The 22,013-nt window shown below is 38.3% G+C and overlaps 1 protein-coding gene across 3 annotated transcripts in view; it reads left to right on the top strand.

Annotated features, from left to right (window-relative positions):
* Positions 1 to 5,472, top strand: part of LOC111874935 (coiled-coil domain-containing protein 28B) — a 10,223-nt gene extending 4,751 nt beyond the window's left edge. For 2 of the 3 annotated variants that reach the window (XM_023870819.2, XM_023870818.2), the window contains exons 5-6: positions 2,447 to 2,581; positions 5,126 to 5,472. In XM_023870819.2, coding sequence (XP_023726587.1) covers positions 2,447 to 2,581; positions 5,126 to 5,367 — 377 coding nt within the window. In that variant the 3' untranslated portion in view covers positions 5,368 to 5,472. The remainder of the gene's footprint in view (positions 1 to 2,446; positions 2,582 to 5,125) is intronic. The other variant, XM_023870820.2, reaches the window with a different exon arrangement.
* Positions 5,473 to 22,013: the final 16,541 nt, after the last annotated feature.

The following is a 22,013-nucleotide window of genomic DNA, read 5'->3' as shown; positions in this document are numbered from 1 at the left end:
GGAGGTGCTGTCAAGCATCTCAAAAGATGAATTTAGACAATGTTTTGAAAAATGGAATAGAAGACTAGACAAGTGTATTAGTGTAAGTGGAGAGTACTTTGAAGGGGATTGAAGGTTTGTGCTTAAAATTTGAATAAATAAGCTTAAAAAAAAATAAGTTCGGTTTCTTTTGGGTACCCCCTCGTACAATCAGTCTTCTGCATACACACATTTGAGGAAAACAGAGTTCATTTTGTGTTACTGAATCTTAATATCAACCTTATACTGTTTCTACAATAAAATTGACTCTTGTGTTGTCTTGTATTTATTCATAAAATATTTTAATAATACATAATATAATGTGTCCCACTGGTGGGACTTGACAGCTGGTTGGGTGGGACACAAGGTCATATGTAAGGAGAGGGGGAAAAAAGAGAGGACTTCCTTTAATGATTACTATGATGCTAAAATACACTTCTAGGGAAAAAAAAGATTTGTTTTTACTACAGCCCATAAAGGTTAAAGTAGCTACCACATATAGTGAAATAAAGAATACTCAGTACATTGTTTCCAACCACAGGAATATAATATTAAGTTAACGGATATGGAATAGTGTGTTTGAACATGTACATGCTTAATACATGATTCCCAACAAGCTGGTCATAGCACAGAACAAAAATTAAATTACATTTTGTAACTCTGTGATGTTTTGATAAAAATGTATGAAAGCTTATTTCAAGACTGTGGGATCTGGGATAGGTATCTATGTACCAAACTACAAAGCAACACATCCCAGAAGACTGTAATCATTATCATTGTGATAAGAACCTCACATCTTACATTGTGTTTCTATAGCACTAGTTTCCTTTTGTGTTCCATGTATTGGCATTATTATTATTAATATAGACTATCATTTTTGTATTTTGTTTTTTAATTATTTTTGTGTATTTCTCTATTCGTGCTAGCTTTGTAATTGGCCCTTGTGCTGTTAAGTTTGCACGTAAATAAACATGAATTAATTGAATTATTATTATTATTATTATTATTATTATTATTATTATTATTAAAACATTACTTTATATTATGAGGGCTATTTGGAAAGTAACCACAGGTGAACTGTTAACAAAACAAGCAATGAGAAAGAAATACATACATACTTAAGCTACTTTTCATTGTAGTCACCACCAGGATTGAGGCACTTGATGTATTGGGGAATAAGTTTTGTGTGCTTGAGTGTCAAAGGAGTCTGCCACCTGTGAGCTAAGTCATGTTTTGACACATTCCATCAGCAGCTCATTATCGTTGAAGCACCGTGATCCCATCCAGTTCTTTAGGTAAGTAAACAGGTGGCAGTCGCTTAGACTGACATCAGAGCTCTAAGGATGGTTGTGAAACAACACTCCCATTTGAAATACTCCAGCATTGCTTGAGTGTGAGCAGCTGTACGTTGACGCACAGTCGTGGACAAGCACTACATTGGATGTCAGCATTCCACACCTTTTGTTTTGAATGGCCCTAAACTTTTTTTATAGTGTTTCACAGTGCACTTCTGGCATTTCTGTGATTCCTTGTTGCATGAATTCTACCATCACCAATCCTTTCTTGTCCCAGAAAACAGTTACCATCAGCTTTCTGGCAGATGTTTGTTTAAACTTTCTTTGGCTTATTTGGTGAATGTGTATGCATTCACTGCTTTGACTGCTCTTTGGTTTTGTCTTCACACATGAAACCCAGGTTTCATCACCTGTTATTTGTACAGTGTGACACAGAAATTCATTGCCACCTTTGTGGTACTGCTCTAAAAAAGTCAAAGCTGAAGCTATCCTCTACATTTTGTGAGCACCAGTGATAGCCTAGTCCAACTATGATAATCTTGTAGAGAATAGTGCGTGAAATTCACATGGAAGTTCTGAAATTGTGAAGCATCATCTTTTACAGATTTTTTGGTCAACGCTTTGAACAAGACCATCACCACTAGATGCCTAACCACTTCACTCTTCATTGTGAACATTTGTTCGCCCATCTTTGAGCATTCTACACCACTGTCTTACACTTCTTTCACTCATTATGTTTGGGCTGTAAATTGCACATAATTGACAACAGATTTTGCATCACTCGTTTTTAGCAGGAAGAAAGTAGATAATAGCAGGAATTTTGCAGTTAATGGGATTATCAGTTGCAGGACACATTATAACTCACTCTGTAGGGACAAGAACAAATACTACATGACCAGTTATGTGATGGTTTACAAGACAGTGAGTCATGTGATAGCCCTCCCCCACTGGTACATCAGTTGCCTAGAATAAAAGGAGGATATTTTCTGAATAGCCTTCGTATTTGCATTTTTTTAATTTACGTAGCTTAGTTGTAGAAAGACTATTGTTATGTTTGGTACATTTCTGATTTTGTTTTCTTTTGTTTTTGTGTAGTTTAGTTTGTGTTTTGTTTTGTTTGCACTGTGAGGTAGGCAAAGACATGGGTGCAAGTCGGCGCTCGTGTCAACACCATTCTTTTCTCTCAGATGTAACAGATGTTCGGCGTATGGAGGCAGCTCTACTGCATCTTCTTGAAGACTTCCATTCTGGCAAATTGCGTGCTTTTGGTGAGTCCATCCAGCCATGGTCTTATGAGGGTGGGGAATAGCAGGTAGGATAATGAGGAAAAAATACAGCTGAAAATGAAAGGCATGCATCTCCAGTTCTCCATAAATATTCTGCACTTTTCTACATGAAATGCACTTCCCTACATATTCACTCTCCATATATAGGGTTATTATGAATGACCTGTACATTTTGAAACATTTACTATTAAAAAACAGATGAACTTACAGAAATTAAACAAATTAATTAGTAAAAAAGCCTCTCAGAGCTCACAGGTGTTCAGTGTGAGCACCAATGGCCACTCTGCAGATGCCATAACAGGAAGTGATCTCTTCCCACACACTGTGTAACATTCGCTCATCAACTGAATTGATAAGTAGCCTCATTCTTTATTTCTCTTCATCAAGAGTAACTTGCATTGGTGGAAAATACAATGGATCTTCAGAACTTTGAGTTTCTCTTACTGTTGGTAAGAGTTTCAGTTCTCTAAGCCTATAATTTTCCTTTTTTGCATTAAATGTTCAGGAGTGTATAATTAATATGTCTGTAGACTGAGTTACTTAAGATTTTTTGTCTGTATGTGCATGTAAATACATTTTTTTTAACACCAGGTGAGTTTCTCTGACTGTTTGCATTGTTTTCCAAGGCTTTTGACTGTGCTGAGTGCAGTTTTACCCAATTTAGCATACACAGAGAACATGGCCTTTTCTGACATTGCAATACATTGTGGGGGTTAAGTGTTATGTTTTTCTTTATTTGTGTATTTTTTTGTTAGTAAATTTCAATAACTGAACAAACGGACACAGAAGTCTTAATCATATCTTCCTCTGTCTCATGTCCATACCTCTCCTGAAGTATATATCTGAAGGACAATTGCTGTATTTTCTCTTCTGAAACTTGCAGCATATATTATTTCCACTTTTCTTGATTTGTACTCTAAAATCTTAAATGAATTTCTTCATTTCTTGTCTACCTTCTTTGACTGTTTTATTAATGCATTCTTTACATACTGATATTTTGCATTTCAAAACTATCTATAACCTACTTCATTAAAAATGTTTTCATGTGTTCTTTCCATATAACTTGTGTTCCAACACATCATCATTTAATGAACCTGAAATGCTAAATTAATATAGATCATGAGGTTCCTTATTTTATCATTGTCGTTTTACAATTCCTTGTTCTGTAGCCTCTCTTCAACATGTTTTACATGTTATTACTATTTTTTCAGCTTGAGGGACCACATTTTGCACTAAGGGAAAAGATGGATAAAATATTTGATATATTTTAAGTCTTCGTGAGACTGAACTTACCTAAACAGTGATCTAATATTTACTTCACAACTCTCAGCCATGTTAATATCATGGAATGGTGTGTCACAACTTATGTGGAGATAACTATGAAGTAGCTTGCCAGTATGTTGTTGCTACAACTAATGAGGGGTAGTCATTCAGCAGATTCACTGAGAAAGGGGGAAAAACGTCTGCAGCATAAATAGTGGTTTTGTAGAAAACTGGAATTGGTCAGGCTTGTTTGGCATGACCTAAACATTCAAAAACAGACATGAGATTGGCAAGACGTGCAATGTGGGGGAATGGAGATAAAGCACTTTCAACTTTGGCAATAGTCAGATCTATGCTTTGGCAGTCTACCCTTAGGGGAGAGAGCTCCAGGTATCCACTGTATTTTCACCAGAGTCACAGAATAGGGAACAGTGTGTAAAAATATTGTTTATTGCATTCCATCCTTCTCTTTTTTAAAATAAAATAAATCATTCATTCAACCTATATAATACTTCATCCTAAATTCACTCGTGGAGCTGAGCCCTTCTTGAGAAGCCACCAATTGTGCAGCTACTCAAGAATTTCCCAACATTTTATGGAACTCGAAGGTTCCTTACTGTGTTCACAAGGGCCCCCCACCAGTCCCTATCCTGAACCACATCAATCCAATCCATACCATTCCATACAGTCTCCTTCCTTCCGGCTTTCCCATCAATATCCTATATGCATTCCTCCTCTCCCCAATTCATTCTACATGCTCTTCCCACCTCATCCTCCATAGACTTGGAGAAGTGTACAAGTTACAAAACTCCTCATGAGGCAGTTTTCTCCATCCTCCCATCACCTCATCCCTTAATGTCACACCCATACAGAACCACAGGCAAAATTATAGTTTCGCATATTTTAATTATTATGTTTTTAGACAGCAGACTGAATGGTGGCAAGCATTACCTGAGTTCACACTCCTCTTAATTTCCTCCTGAATCAGGTTTTCATTTGTTACAGTCGTTCCCAAATATCTGAACTGCGCCACATTTTCAAAACATCTGTTACCTCTCTTTATGTCCTGATTTTGCCCTGCATTTTCGTGATGAGATAGCAACATATACTTATTTTTCTCTGTGTTTACTTCTAGACTTCATCTTAAATTAACAATTTAAATTTACATATAACAAAATGTAAACATCTTGCTGTCCACCTGGTTTAGTTCTATGTATACTGTCTGCAAATTCAAATCTTTTTCATAGTCATTTCCTTCTGTAGGTAAAGATTGCAGCATGGAACAGATGACAGGGATCCGGGAGCAACAGGAACGACTGGCAAGGCTGCATTTTGACCTCGGAGCTCAACAGGAACTGTATGCTCCCCTTAGTGATGAAGGATTGCGTGCTGGCCAGGAGAATATGCATCGGCTTATGGAGAGCCTACAGCAGCTCAGTGTATGTATCGAGAAACTGCACTCCTTCTCCAGTGACAGCCGAGACAGTAGTTTATTACAAGATTAGTATCACCAGAACTCTCACAACAAAAAACTACAGTGGAACCTTGCTTAACGAGTAATTCACATAACGAGCAAAACAAATTGTAAAAAAAGACTCGCATAACGAGTGACGAGAGGGGAAGTCTCGGATTGTGCGCTTGCTACATCAGTCTGTGTTTAGCACTCGTTCCGCTAGCATCTTAGTGTCGCTTCTGATCACACATTTTTCCAAACTTGTGTTCAGACATATTTGTGATTTTTTTTGTGTGCAAAGTTTAATGACCCTTGCAAAAATGTCCCCGAAGAAAAAGCCAGCCATAAGAGAATAAAAATAACTGCAGAAATGAAACATAAAAATCATTGAAAAGTGAGAATGAGATGTGAGCGTGGCTGATCTAGCACGCACATACAATTGGTCTACATCAACGATTTGCACGATTTGGAGTTGCAGTGTGTTTCACAGCAAGAAGTTGTGGAGGAGGTAACAGCAAAGCAACAATCTTCTGGTGCAATAAGAGAAATGATGAAAGCATGGGAAACTGTTGCATCATACAATGAGAAGCATCACCTTAATAAGGCAGTGGCTGTGCGTGCTGCAAATTTATTTAATGGCAATGCTGTGTCGCATTAGATATGTATCATAAATAATAAACTAATTATTTCAGTTTTTATTTTTTCTGTTCTCTGCAAATCGAATTTGCATTCCAGGTTGGTTCATTTCGCATAGAAGAAAAGATGAAGATGATTCATGCTCCTTAACAACGTATATATAATTTTCTTTGAATAAACGTTATACATAAAATTTTTTTGGCATGGAATGCATTATCGTATTTTACATTAATTTATATGGGAAAAATTGTTTTGCATTACGAGTAAGATTCTGGAATGAATTATGGTCATTAAGCTTCCATGCATCACTGTGGAGAAAGGATAATTGTTATGTCTTTCTCATCAGGAACTGTAATTCTTCTAAACACCGAATAATTTTCATAGATTTTATATTATATATACACAACTGTTACACTGGAGACTTCTTCCATGCCATTTACTTAATTTTGTTATGCAAAACATATTCTGAGCGCACATCCTCAGCAAAATAAAATCAATTTTATTAGTCTGTTACCTTTATTGTACAAGGGAGAGTCAGTAAATAGGTCCCAAATGGATATAAAATGTAAAACATGTGATATTCAAATGTGGAAGAAAACATTCATTTCTTGATGTCCTTGACAACAGAATGCTGCTCTTGGGTAGTACACTCCTCATCAGGCACAGTCACCATTTTGACTATGGAAACCAGCCTCTGAACATGCACATGCATGTCTGCTACGTAGACTGGCATGAAGCTGCACTGTGCTGCTACCTAGTGATACACATAGAAACCCATTACATTCGTTACATCTGTTTTACTTTGATTTGTGACCCCCTCATACATGCATCACACAACTGCATGTGCTGGTTCAACAGATCCCAGCAGGTTTGGTGTCACATTTCTTAAATACAAATCCTATTATCACTAAGTTTAAACTTGGCTGCCAGTGCCACAGCAGTAGATTTCAATCAATCTGGCAGCTAAAGGCTGAAAACTACTGTCATTGCATAATGTAATATATTTAAATGGAAGAGTGTCAATACATACTAGTTTTGAGGCTCATGCTTAAAGATTGGATAAGACCTAAAGTTCATGATGATGGTATATTAATACAGTGATCACTATTATGGACATTATCCATGGTCCTTATTTTATATGAAATCATGTCTCAGAGACTGGGCACTGTATCTGTTCTAGGGTAAAAATCCTACTCTGTTGGGCCCAGTCACTAGAGCTAGTCCCGATTTCCACATCTGAAGAGACTGACTCCAATCACTGAGCCCAACAAAGTATATTTGTACCTGGGGATGGAGACAGTCCAGTCTCTGAAACTTCTCAAAATTTAGGACATTTAAAAGAATTGTATTGTTAAAGATTGGGATGGGATGTTTGTAATTCTTGTTTGTGACAGTCAGAAATTTGTTAGTGAAACTCCTGAAAGGGTCATAATCTGTTAAGTGTACATTTCTATAGAAGACGTATATTTTTTCTTATACTTATATATTGTGCCTTTATTTTAATATAGATATTCATTTGTATTTAATGGTTGATTTATTGTCAAGACAGAAGAAGAGTATGTTGAATAAACACTGAATCACATATCAGTATTTATATTTGCTTACTCATCCCTTTTCTGCCCAATGATGTAGAGATGTTGCAAGACTTGTCCACCCGTTTCACTCTTTGATTTTAATTTTTATTCCAGCATATTCATTATTCTCTGTATCTTCTGCACATCATCATCCTAGATTTCCATGGGTCTCTGTCCTTCCTGCATTGCTTGCCATACTTTCTTAAGAATCTTGATTTTCCAGCCTATTTACATATCTGAATGACAGCTCTGAATTTTCTGTATTTAACATCTAAAATGATTTTGATTATGTTGATGTTATTTCATCTCTTCTAATCTTCTCAAATCTTTTAGTATTAGCAAAAAAAAAAAGGTGTCACATGCAGGAAAAATTTGTTCACTTAAAATCTACTACAATGTGTTCAGTGGTCTAGGAAACCTGGCAAGAATGCACAGTGGAAAGAAGATTTCTCCTAGAGTGCTGCTGTTAACTGCCGATAGCTGAACAAGTCATTAGCGCTGATAAACGCACACCGTCAGGTTGTCTGATCTTGTCACTACAGTAAGTTGCAGTTGCACTTCTTTCTTAGAGGTGTCAATAGGCGGTTGACATTTAAACTGAAATGAAGTTCACTATTGAACAGCGTGTGTTCACTGTCAAAACTTTTGCAAGGAAAAATCTTAAGAAAAAGTATCTGTAAGCATCTTTGCATAAGAATCCTTCAAGAAAGAATGGGCCAGCTGGCCTAGCATGCAGATTATGAAGAAGACATTCATTAACCCTTTGACGTGGTCATTTAAATTCCGCGGCCGCGGCTCCTGCGGTAATATATTCAGCCGGCCATTTAAATTTTGCTCGAAAATTATTTATTCATCATTGTTCTTAAATTCTATGAGATAGGAACATGAAACTTTCACTAAAATGCTCTTAAAAGGTGGTTTTATAACCTTACCTTATAATATGCGCGCCCTTTATATCTTCAATGGAAGCAGGTTGTTTAGTATTTGAGCAGTGAATGGGACGCCTTGAAGCATGAAACTTTCACTAAAATTATCTTAAAAGATGGTTTTTATAAACTTACCTTATAATATGAGCGCCCGGTATCTATTCGAGCAGTGTAAGGAAGGCCTTGAAGCATTCGTGTAACCCAACGGTGCCCCACATTCCTCGCTCCGATATTTACGGTCATCCCTCGAAACGACCACCAAGGTCAGTACGATAAAATGACGTCAACTGGAGCGATGATTATGAAGGAATGAGTACTTTTCCCTCCCCCACACACATCCGTATCGTCTCAGGGGGTGACCACAGTGTCCTGCCTTATATTGTGGCGTTTTTCTAAGAAATGGGTGCTATGAACTGTGCGAAAGCAATTGATTTTACGAGAATAAAATTTTGGACAACCCTCTTCTAAGAATTGCAATTGAGTGTGCTACTGTGGCCAGCTCAGGGTAATATGATATTATCAACATCGTAAATATCACGTCTCGGTTGTTTATATCTTCAAAGCAAAGAAAACAGGCCTTTCATAACGGTACAGCTAGAATCCGCTCGCCAGAGCCACAGGAATTTTGCTGCAAGACAGGCATATGTAACGATGACTTATCTCAGCTAAACTCGTTGGCTTAGTATACTCTGTTCTTGTGACAACAGGCCAGCGAAAAATCTAACAATCTACAGCAAAACCACCAATTATTATGGGCGTTATAACATAGGTGTGCAGCTGGACGAAACAGACACGCCGAACCCCCCCAGATGATTTAAATCCCTGACGAACCATACACGACGAACCACGGCAACGGGTTAAAGTATATTTCAATATTTTTCTTGGTTGCTGAGAGTTTGAAAACAATCATATGAGTATGCTGTGGCATATAGACCCATTGCTATGCAAAGACCGTGAAACAAATGACGAGACAACAGCTGCTGCTAGGCAGCAGCCAGTATGCGAATGGACTCACTGCGTACCGATCATGTGGGAACTGCAAAACAAACAAGACAACAGCTGTTGCTAGGCAGCAGACATGCATGCAAAAATAGAAGAGCTCTGTTTTCTCTAGGTCCATGCCAAGAGGTTAAAAGCGGGAAGAAGTTTAGAGCTTAGTTCAGTTGTGGCATATGTGCCAGATGGTAAGGACGTAAGCAGAGGACAGTGTGAAGATCTGTTACCAGATTACTAGTGAAGACTAGGACGTTGGTGTGAGATGGCTGCCAGCCTAGGAGTTAGTCAGTTATAAGGGAGTCTGTGAAGAGAAGACATAGAACATATAATTTATATATCACTGATCTGGATCCATATTGGTAAACCATCCAATAACAAGTGACATATTCAAGTAACAATTGCCTGACGATGACCCGATAGGATCAAAACATGTAGCAATATTTCCACACAATAAATGAATGCCAGTACACTAGTACTGATTTGTTTATTGTAGAACTGCTGTGTTGACTGATACATTAAGAATACTAAGAAGATACAGAAGACTGTTGGAGAGTTCCCGGACTAGTTAAAAAAAGAAATGCTGGCTTAACTTAATTTTGGCTGCTATATCCTTCAAAATAGTCTCCTTGGGAAATACAGAGATCCCACTTTTTTCCACACTTCAAAAGCACCGTGGAAGTCATTTTTCTTAATGCTGTCAAGTACCACTTGCAATCCCCTCTCAATGTCAGACACTGTTTCAAAATGTCATCCCTTCAGTTTCATTTTGAATTTGGGAAACAAAGCGGAATAAGTCCGTAGGGTAGGGAGGATGGGGAACGACAACCATGTTGTTGTTAGTCACAGACACTGTGGTTTCCAGGGACGCGTGGGCAGGCGTGTTGTGATGAAGGAGCCAGTTGTGGTTGCACCAAATATCCCGTGTTTTTCATCACGCATTTTCTCTCATGTCTTCAGATGTTTGTTTCTGGATCATAACAGTAAATACAACTTTTGTCACCCATTATGATCCTAGAAATACTTGTAAAAGTTGGGTTCTCATGAGCCTTCTCTCATAGCTCAAGAGACACATTTAAGCACTGCTGCTTTTGATCATTTGTAATGAGTCGGGGAACAACTTTGTGGCAGTGCAGCGCATGTTCAAGTTTTCTGTTACGATCTCCTGGCAAACTCCACAACCGATCCAAACGCTGTCTGCGAGCTCATGGACTGTGCGGCGATGGTCATCATTGATGACTTCTCAAATTTTTTCAACATATTCTGTCATTTTGCTGGTGCTTAGTTGCCCTGAAAATATGTCATCTTCAACTGACTCAACCGGCCCTGAAATGTGAATGCCATTCAAAAACTGCTATCCAGCTTAAAGAACGTTCCCCAAAAGCCACACGAAGCATTTCAAGGGTTTTGGTAGTGAATTTACCAACCTTCAAGCAAAACTTGATATAGACACGTTGCTGGATTTTGCCATCTGTTGCAGAATGAAACACAAAGTCAAAAAAGCACTTGTATAAAAACAAGGCATGTTTGCAACGTGGTGTCATGTGGCAGACTGATGCAATAGGCTTGCAGATGTGTGACCTTGGCCTCCCCTCTCATCTTCATTCACTGAGGCAGTTACAAAAATAACAGTCGGGAAAATGTCCGATACACCTGATACACCTTGTATGTGTGCTACAGTTACACCGCTGTGAGAACCTCAAATCCTATAGCAGATTACAGTTTCAGGTCCGCTCATACCAAAGTTCATAAGTGGATATGATCCTGAATCAGTTCCATCTCCTTACCATCTTAACACTTTGCAGACCAGCAATTTTATACCTACTACCCTAACTTGTGCACTGTTCACTTTAAAAATTAATATAAAATCTCCTAATTAATTTTATGAACTAAAATTTCTTGAGAACACTTACCAATGCTTCTAGAAGTGCTTGAGGGTGTGATATTTCTCGAAACATTACCCTCTGTGAAGTGGCATTACACAAAACTTGAAAATGTAGGCAGTCCTACTCCTTTTCTTGTGAATTGCGCAAACACGGCATTGCCTAGAAGGCTGCTTCCCGTTGAATGTTCACTCTTCACAGTTTTTGTGAGGGTATGTTTCCGCATATCACCCAAGAGTCGCCCAGGGGGGTCAAAATGAGGCCTGCGTGGGGTGGGAGTAGACTTCCCTGGTCGTACTAAGACTGTGTCTGCCGCCAGTTCTGCTGCCACCGTGTGGTCTGTAGCCCAGGCTTTTGCCACATTCAGCAGAAATGCCTTGTATTTCAATTTTGAATGAGGGTTTAGATTTTTGAAAACCAAAAATGAATTGAAAATGGTACAATTTATAAGCCACAAGGCAACTTTCTTTGTCCACTTTACTGTTTTCCGAGGAAGAGAATAATAGTCCAAGTACTGATCGGCTCTATCAACTCCCTTCATGAACATATTATACTCGGAAATACAAACAGGCTTTTTTACCTGTCCATGTCTCCTTTGAACATCAACCATGCTCAAATTGTGAATTGTGGAAATCATATTCACAACATGAGTATCCTTCCAGGACTGAAGAAGAATATCCCCCTTCCTCCTGAATGTGGTTTCACCATGTTTCAGGGGTTTACATTCCTCTTTCAGATCTGGAGGAAGGCCTCTGTTCACCCTAATTGTTCCACAAACACGCACTTTTCTCGAAAATATGTGTTCTGCAGTTGCCACACTGTTATAATAATTGTCTTGATAGACATGGTAATTTTGATCAAGATAGGATTCCAGAACGGAAAGAATAGTTTCTTGTAATTTCTTTCCATCACCAGAATAAATTCTAAATTTCCAATATAGCCTGAAGTGCTTTCAGTAACTACACAAACAAGTAGGTCATACTATGTAAGTTTCCCAGGATTATATGTTCGCATATGAAGCCTTCCCCTCCAAGGAATCACAGATTCGTCCAAAGACAGTTTTTGGTTTGGCTTGTAAACTGTCTGAAATTTTTGAACGAAAAAGTTCAATAAGGGCTGAATTTTGAAAAGCCTGCTTGTTGATTGTGGTTGCAGTTCATTATCATTGAAATGCAAACACCACCAAATTTGCTCAAATCTCTTACGGCTCATTAGTTTGCCGAAAATTGGAATTTCTAAAAATGGATCTGTTGACCAATACTCTTTCAGATTATCCCTCCTTGTATGGCCCAGTAGAAAGATAATTGAAAAAAAGTTCTCATTTCTGCTGAAGTGACATCCACCCACTTCAACGCCTTATAACTTCTGTCATAATGTTCACGGTGTTGGAGATAGTATCTGTTAGTTTCCTGACATAGCATGTCAAAGAAACTATCTCCAAAAAACAGTTCTGCTACTTCAGACACTTGCGTTGGGTCTGATGGAATTTGCTTCACCCCTGGATTTCCAGTAAACTGTCCCAAAGCAGGAGTTTTGTCTACTTTTCCCCATGTGGCTGTCCCCACAATGTTGCTACCCTCACATTCGTCAGAGCTACGGTCACTTTCAAGTTCACTGTCTGTGGTCACAATTTTTTGTTCGCCCCTGCCACACTCACTATCAGATTGTGAGTCGCTATCACTAGCAGACTCATAAGGGACGTCAGATAGCTCATCAGAGAAGAAGTCAGATATTTCTTGTTCTCCAAGAAATCGCTTGGGTATCAACCGCTTTGGTCTTTGATCCATATTGAACTACTGCCCGACAGCTTACTACATAAAGCTTGAAGAAATAAAGGCATTTATTTTCCTTTGCAGGGGCATAGAGTTACAGCGAGGTATAGTAACTAATTGGCCAGCAGACATTCCAGAGCCTTATAACACAGCTGCAAGCAGCTACCTGCTAGCTAGGTGTAGCCAGAGAGATGTATAGTGTGTTGCAACTTATCGTGTTTTAAAAACCTGTTAACACGCGAACGGTCCACCATGTTTAAAAGCAAAAAACCTTTTAAAGGGTGCGCGGTCCACAAAGTGTTAAGAACCTACTTCTCTAATACCATCTCCTTGGTATTTCATATGGATACCTCATCAAAATTATGTGTTTGAATATTTTAAGTAGGCCTAAATCATGAAGTGAAAAAAATTTAGAGCTGCATTATGACTGCTCTAAGTCCTTGAAGATCCCCCATTCTGTTTAGAAAGTGTAAACAACATATCTGAGACAACAGAGAACATTTTCAGCATCTGCAAGGGAGGTACACAAACTTCACTGTATGAAGCTGCTACATACCCTTTATGAACACATCTGACTGCCACACTGTTAGCATATAGGGGAAAGGCCATGCTTTGACTTAGCTCACAATCTTCCTGTACATATTATTATTATTGTTGTTGTTGTTGTTGTTGTTGTTTGTTTGTTTGTTTACTTGTCTGCATTATTGTGTTTTCCTCCTTGCCTGTAATTTGTCTTTGACTTTATGTAGTCTTTGTCCATAATGTAATTACTTGTATCTACCCTGTGCTCTGTCTGTAATTGTCCTTGCGGCTGTTGACTCAGCACATAAATAAATAAAGAATTGAATTGAATTATTCATAACAATTCATTTATTCCTTTATCTGCAGTTTATTTAATGCTGTCTATAATTCCAACTGTACAGTGTCAAAAGACCGGATGACAGCAAATAATTAACTGGAAAGGATACAGAAGGAAGTGATCATGGCTTAATTAAGCTACTATCCCAGAATTTGCCTTGAGGGACTGAGGAAATCTGCAATAAATCTTAGGAAAGTTGGGGTCCTGGCTGACATTAAAACAGCACAAATCCAGAATACACGTTAGAAGTGTTACCATTTGAGCTACTTTACTAGGTCATAAATATTAATTAATTGATACCACTACAAATACACAGCCTTAAAGATTATCACAACAGCACATCAAACACGGGTACTTTCTTAAGTCCTAATGGATTAAAAAGTAATATCATCATCATCAGTAATCTGTCAAGACGACAGGTCCACAGTCTCTTCCAAAACAATTCCTCCGCTTAATGTGATCTAGAGCTTTCTCCTTCAAATGACAGTATCCTCTTCTGTCCCCAAGGTCATCCAGCATCTTCGTACGTCTTCTTCCTCATCTTCTTGTCACTTCTATCCGCCCCTCTATCTTTCCTTCAATAACTTCTTTTAGAAGGCAGTTACCGCGTAAGATATGACCAATCCAATTAGCCTTCCGTTTTCTTATTTCGTGTAGGATATTCCTCTGCTCACTGACTCTAATTAACACTTCTTCATTTCTCACATAATCGGTCCAACTGATCTTCTCCATCCTTCTCCAACACCACATTTCAAAACTTTCCAGATGTTTCTGATCTACTGCCCTAAGTGTCCATGTTTCAGCCCCATACAGAGCTATGCTCCAAATGTAGCATTTCACTAGTTTCTTCCTCAAATTTAAGTCCAATTTGCTGGTAAAAAGATTCTTCTTCTTGCTAAATGCAGCTTTTGCCATGGCAATCCTGGATTTAATTTCACAAGTACACCTTCCATCATCTGTTAACAAGCTACCCAAATATTTAAAACATTTCACATTCTCCAGTTGTTTTTGGTCTATCTTTATTGTGACTGGGGTTGGTTGTCTCGAAATTTTCATTACTTTTGTTTTCTCCACATTCATTTCCATGCCATAGCACCTTCCAATTTCAATTAGTCTATCAATCATGCCCTGTAGCACAGTTTCTTCCTTAGCCATTAACACAAGGTCATCTGCATATTTCACAGTTTGAATAATTTGCCCTCCTACTTTGAAGTCACCGAGCCCATCCAGAGCTTCCTTGGTAAGGCATTCGCTGTACAAGTTGAACAGAATTGGTGATAAACAGCATCCTTGTCGAACTCCTCTTCCAATCTGCACACTTCCTGTCTCCCCCCTGTCCAGTCGTACTCTAACTTTCTGATCCATGTACAATTTGCTAATCAATCTTCTTTCATGCCAATCGATACCTGTTTCTTTCAGGATCTGCATTAATTTGGTCCAGTTTACCCGGTCAAATGCCTTCTGCCAGTCTATGAAGCAAACACACAGTTCTTCATCTATCTCCAAAGTTCGTTCCGCTATAATTCTCATCATCCCAATTGCATCCCTGGTTCCTTTTCCTCTTCTAAATCCAAACTGATCTTCTCCAAGTACATCCTCTATTTTCCTTTCAATTCTTCTTTTAAGTATCTTTGCTATTATCTTTGCTGTATGTGCAATAAGACTTATTGTGCGATGGTCGCTGCATTTTGTAGCTTTTGTCTTTTTCTTTAAGGCAATCATTGTAACTTCTGTAAAGTCCTTGGGCCACTCTCCACTTTCATATATGGTGTTCATTAGTTTTGTCAGTGTTTTCAAACCACCTTCTCCCAGTAACTTGAGCACATCTCCAGGTACATCATCATCTCCTGTAGCCTTTCCCTTCCTCATTTCCTTGATAGCTTTTTCCACCTCACTTTGTAAAATATATGGTCCTTTCTCGTCTGTATCTACTTCTTCTTCCGGTTCAACTTCTAAGGTTTCTGGCTGATTAGGTTGATCATATAGTTCATATAGTAAGTTTATGCGTAAAAATAAAAGTCATATATGTATGTATGTTTGCCAGACAATTTAATTAAGTAATCATAGTAACAGGAATTATAAAAGTTATCATCTACTAATGCATAATACCTTGTGTATATATATGGTTCGAAATTTAGTATGAAACAAGCAATGTATTAAAACACCTAGGCATTTTGTATAATATCTAGAAACTTAAGGCATTGTGTGAAATATTTGCTGTTTCATAGTGTGAGACTGGCAATGTCACCAAGTTCAACAAGTAAAGCAGGCTTGGAAGCCCAAGAAACCAACCTAAACAAATATATTTTTTGCATTTATATTACTTTTTCAATTTCTTCAATTTCTTCAATTGTAGAAATTCTTCAGGAAGATGGAAGAGGAGACACAAACAGCATCATATTGGGAGACTGGAACAGCATTGTTGGAGATGAACCTTATCAGAATATTGTTGGATCACATGGACTAGGAAGACGGAATCACAGAGGTCAAATGCTTATTGATTTTTGTGAACGAAATGGATTGATTGTTACCAACACTTGGTTCAAGAAGCCAAAGAGAAGAATTTACACATGGAAGGCACCTGGGGATTGGAAGAGGCATCAGCTGGACTACATCCTTGTGAAACATCGATTCAGAAACAGTGTGAAGGATGTGAAGACGCTTCCTGGGGCAGATATTGACTCTGACCACAACTTGCTGGTTGCCAAGTTCCGAACCAGGTTGAAGAAAATTATAGGATTTCGAAAGCGCAGACCCAGATGGGATTTGGAGAAGTTATATGCTCAAAGACAAAGCGTGCAAGAGACTCTAGAAGAGAAACTCGGTGCAATTGAAGGTGAAAGCGGAAATGCTGAAGCGCAGTGGAACGATATAAAAGAATGCATGTTAGATACTATCAGTGATTTGGTAGGTAAAGTTGAGAAGATAGCAAGAAAACCATGGGTTACACAGGAGATGATGAGTAAAATGGAGGAGCGAAGGAAATGGAAGAATGTCAACAATGAAGAAGGCAGGAGGAAATACAGGAGACTGAGGAATGAATTGAAAAGAGCCACGGACAGGGCCAAAAAGGAATATCTTGAGAAGATATGTAATGAGATTATGGAATTTCAAAGAACAGGCCGTTATGATTTGATGTACATGAAGACAAAAGAACTAGGATGGAAAGAGAATCATGGGATTCAAAATGTTGGCATCGAAGACTCCCAGGGGAATAGAATAGTAGATCAGAGGCAAGTGCTGAAAATTTGGGAAAATTATATTTCAGAACTATATGATCGACCTAATCGGCCAGAAACCTTAGAAGTTGAACCGGAAGAAGAAGTAGATACAGACGAGAAAGGACCATATATTTTACAAAGTGAGGTGGAAAAAGCTATCAAGGAAATGAGGAAGGGAAAGGCTACAGGAGATGATGATGTACCTGGAGATGTGCTCAAGTTACTGGGAGAAGGTGGTTTGAAAACACTGACAAAACTAATGAACACCATATATGAAAGTGGAGAGTGGCCCAAGGACTTTACAGAAGTTACAATGATTGCCTTAAAGAAAAAGACAAAAGCTACAAAATGCAGCGACCATCGCACAATAAGTCTTATTGCACATACAGCAAAGATAATAGCAAAGATACTTAAAAGAAGAATTGAAAGGAAAATAGAGGATGTACTTGGAGAAGATCAGTTTGGATTTAGAAGAGGAAAAGGAACCAGGGATGCAATTGGGATGATGAGAATTATAGCGGAACGAACTTTGGAGATAGATGAAGAACTGTGTGTTTGCTTCATAGACTGGCAGAAGGCATTTGACCGGGTAAACTGGACCAAATTAATGCAGATCCTGAAAGAAACAGGTATCGATTGGCATGAAAGAAGATTGATTAGCAAATTGTACATGGATCAGAAAGTTAGAGTACGACTGGACAGGGGGGAGACAGGAAGTGTGCAGATTGGAAGAGGAGTTCGACAAGGATGCTGTTTATCACCAATTCTGTTCAACTTGTACAGCGAATGCCTTACCAAGGAAGCTCTGGATGGGCTCGGTGACTTCAAAGTAGGAGGGCAAATTATTCAAACTGTGAAATATGCAGATGACCTTGTGTTAATGGCTAAGGAAGAAACTGTGCTACAGGGCATGATTGATAGACTAATTGAAATTGGAAGGTGCTATGGCATGGAAATGAATGTGGAGAAAACAAAAGTAATGAAAATTTCGAGACAACCAACCCCAGTCACAATAAAGATAGACCAAAAACAAGTGGAGAATGTGAAATGTTTTAAATATTTGGGTAGCTTGTTAACAGATGATGGAAGGTGTACTTGTGAAATTAAATCCAGGATTGCCATGGCAAAAGCTGCATTTAGCAAGAAGAAGAATCTTTTTACCAGCAAATTGGACTTAAATTTGAGGAAGAAACTAGTGAAATGCTACATTTGGAGCATAGCTCTGTATGGGGCTGAAACATGGACACTTAGGGCAGTAGATCAGAAACATCTGGAAAGTTTCAAAATGTGGTGTTGGAGAAGGATGGAGAAGATCAGTTGGACCGATTATGTGAGAAATGAAGAAGTGTTAATTGGAGTCGGTGAGCAGAGGAATATCCTACACGAAATAAGAAAACGGAAGGCTAATTGGATTGGTCATATCTTACACGGTAACTGCCTTCTAAAAGAAGTTATTGAAGGAAAGATAGAGGGGCGGATAGAAGTGACAAGAAGATGATGAAGAAGACGTACGAAGATGCTGGATGACCTTGGGGACAGAAGAGGATACTGTCTTTTGAAGGAGAAAGCTCTAGATTGCATTAAGTGGAGGAATTGTTTTGGAAGAGACTGTGGACCTGTCGTCTGACAGATTTCTGATGATGATGAAACTTACCTTAACGAATATTTCTGATCTTCATAAGCTTCGCTACGGTTGCCGTATATCCCCATCTCATTTGGTCCCACGCATGGTTTAACACAAGTTACGCGCCAACCATCAGTGTACGTTGCGATCATTGGGATACGCATCAACCGACCTCCTTCCAGCTCTTGCTGTCGGGTACCATTGCAAATATTGTGACCGATTGTGATGATTGTGACAACTTAAAACACGTGATTTTATCCAAATATGGTGCATGATTTACCACGGATATGTTCCTATCATCAGAGAGCATAACAGCACAAGAGACTACTATAGTAAGCTGTGAGTGTAGAAACCTTAGTGCACTGTTTTTACCCCTTTTAAAATAATATAACTTCTAAGATATACATTCCTCAAACGAAGGTCTTGCTGAGTTTTAGCTGTGAAAACAGGATAACGAATTGGGCAATTAACAGAAATCAAGTCAGCCTAAAAGATGTTTTGAGATATCAAGGCCCGTTTTTCCTTCCGACCTTAGGAGAAATAAAAGCATACAGAAGCAATTAAATCTTAACTAAATGATCAAATATAAAAGTGAATTAGGAAGATATTTTTAGAATGGATGAAAACAAAGTTCTATAGTACTATTAATAAATTACATGCTGGAAACTCGGATATATAAGAAGATACAAGTAAAAGTAAAGCTATCCCTGTAACAGGCCATGAAGGCCCATAGGGTTGTGAGACGTTGTGGGCCCCACATTAAGTAGACAGTTGGCTCAAAGATGGCAGCAAGGTTGTCAGCCTTACGTACCGGCCACGCTTTACTCCCCAGGAAAAGTATTTAATTAATTCGTGGTACCCATTTCAGTTAGAGGCTGAGTCGACCCCAGGGCCATAGTGCGGCTGGAAGGGTTAGGTCAACTGATAAAATTCCAATGACCTCATCGGGACTTGAACCCGCAACCTTCTGGCTTGTAGCATAGTGCCTCAACCAACTACACTACTGCATGCCCCCAAGAACTTAGAACAACTTAGAAAGAAGAATTCGATGGAAAAGAGCCTAAATTCTTGATGAAGAAGATTCACATACCCAGCAATATTTTTACACTCATCAAATACCAATCTCATTTAAACATACTTCCAAATAACAATTTTTAACTACAGACGGGCTATGCAAAAAAGGTAAAGCTGTCCCCATAAGAGGCTGTGGAGGTTTCCATATTCTCTAGACAATTGACTCACAGATAGCGAGGCTGTCAGCCTTATGTGCTGGCTGCCCTTTCATCATCATCACTGGCACGACAGCCCTTTGTGAGCCCTGGCCTTCCTCAAGATTGCTTGCCATTCTTCTCCATTCAATGCTACATTCCTCCAGTTCTTGACACCCAAAATTCTTATGTCCTTTCACACACACATTCTTCCCATCTTAATCTTGGTCTTCCCACTCTCCTATTTCCTTCTGGTTTAGTATTAAGCATTTTCTTAATCATTCTATTCTCGCTGGCATGTATTATGTGTCCAGCCCATTCAAGCCTTTTCACCTTTATAAATCCAATAATGTCTGGTTCATTATGGCTACCCTTTACCCCCAGGAAAATTCCTGGTTCTCATTTCTGTTAGAGACTGAGTTGAGCCCAGGGCCACAGTGCAGCTGGAGGGATTAGGTCAATTGAAAAATCCAATGACCTCATCGGATATCGAACCCGCAAACTTCCAGCTAGTAGGATAGTGCCTCTAGAGGTGAGCTGAACATGGCTAAACATATTTAAGCAAATTTCCATGTTCTTTTTAACCATCTGTTCATAATGCCCTACATAGTGTACAATTTATTAACCAGAGTGTAATAGGCATAAGACCTGAGCTGGAAATGAGGGAAGATTCAAACTACTTATTTTCCAGAGGGACATTAAGAAGCTATTTTCAGTATCTGCAACACATTTATAATATGTGTTCATTTCCCAGGCTTTTCAGCTGATGTTCAGGCACCTACCTAACTCTGAAAAACCATTTCCACCCTGAATATGACACACAACAGCCCTAAACATAACTGTGGTGTAATGAACTACTCAGCTGTTGTCTGACCTAAATCAGAACAATTGCTGCTCATGTACACACTGTAAGGTTAGTCTGGCAGAAAGAGTTCCCAACCAGGGAAGAAAATATATCACTTGAAGAAAGAACCCAGAATCAACATCCATTATTATATTTTGAAAACTGCATATTTTACAATACATACAGATGTCAATATTAACTTACATGAAGACAAGAAAAAAGTCTGTTGCAGATTTTTCGTCAAAGAATTGACAATAATCACACTTCCTCAATAAAAATTGTATTCAACCATTACAGTATATTTTTGTGCTCCTGTTTTGAGTGGCTGAAAAACTGAATGTATATAATAACTACACTAATCTTGGCAAAATTATAATAAAAATGTAATAAACATGACTTGTCCAAGGCAATATATAATCAATTTTTCAGTCCCTCGACTATGAACATGTATATGAAAGAAGACACTGTACAGTTGTACCTGGACACATTTTGCTTTTCATTTGTTCATAACATATACTGAGACATGCATTTCTGCACTTTTTGGAGACTTCAAAAATAGTTTTGCTAGTCACCACTTGTACCACTTGTAAACATTTACAGTAAAAATTATAACTCTGAAAATTTCTATAAATTAACCATTAATGAAATGCAGAACAAATTGTTTTCATTCTTTTTAACTTAGCCTGAGGGGCAGGGATTAAGTGAACACACATACATTATATCAAAAGACCATTTCTAACAAAGCTTTTGCAGTGCAAATGGTGAAAATATATTACTTGCTTTCTTTAGTGGATACAGTATTTTGTCTGTGGACACCAACATTTGCTCCAGAACCTGAACAATGTAGCAAGTGACATCCAAAGAAATTCATATATTAGAGCACTGGATACTGTGAGCAACTACATCTCCAACACTGTTGTTCATGTTGTTGCAAAGGCTGGCCAGGATATTGCATGTTATGTTTTCATCATCACAGTCTTCAAGTAACCTAACAAAGATGCTAACCTGGTCTTAAAGTAAACTGCAACCTCAACTCGAATTTTAACATTTTATTTCAGTTCTGCAAAATCTAACATATATCCTAAACATCATATTGAGTAAAAATCAGTATCCAGAACTTGAAATGGCTAATAATAGAATTGCAATATAAACATGATA

The sequence above is a fragment of the Cryptotermes secundus genome, unplaced genomic scaffold, assembly GCF_002891405.2.
Source record: "Cryptotermes secundus unplaced genomic scaffold, Csec_1.0 scaffold595, whole genome shotgun sequence".
In the NCBI taxonomy this organism is placed as follows: Eukaryota; Metazoa; Arthropoda; class Insecta; order Blattodea; family Kalotermitidae; genus Cryptotermes; species Cryptotermes secundus.
This window is presented reverse-complemented; position numbering and strand designations above follow the sequence as displayed.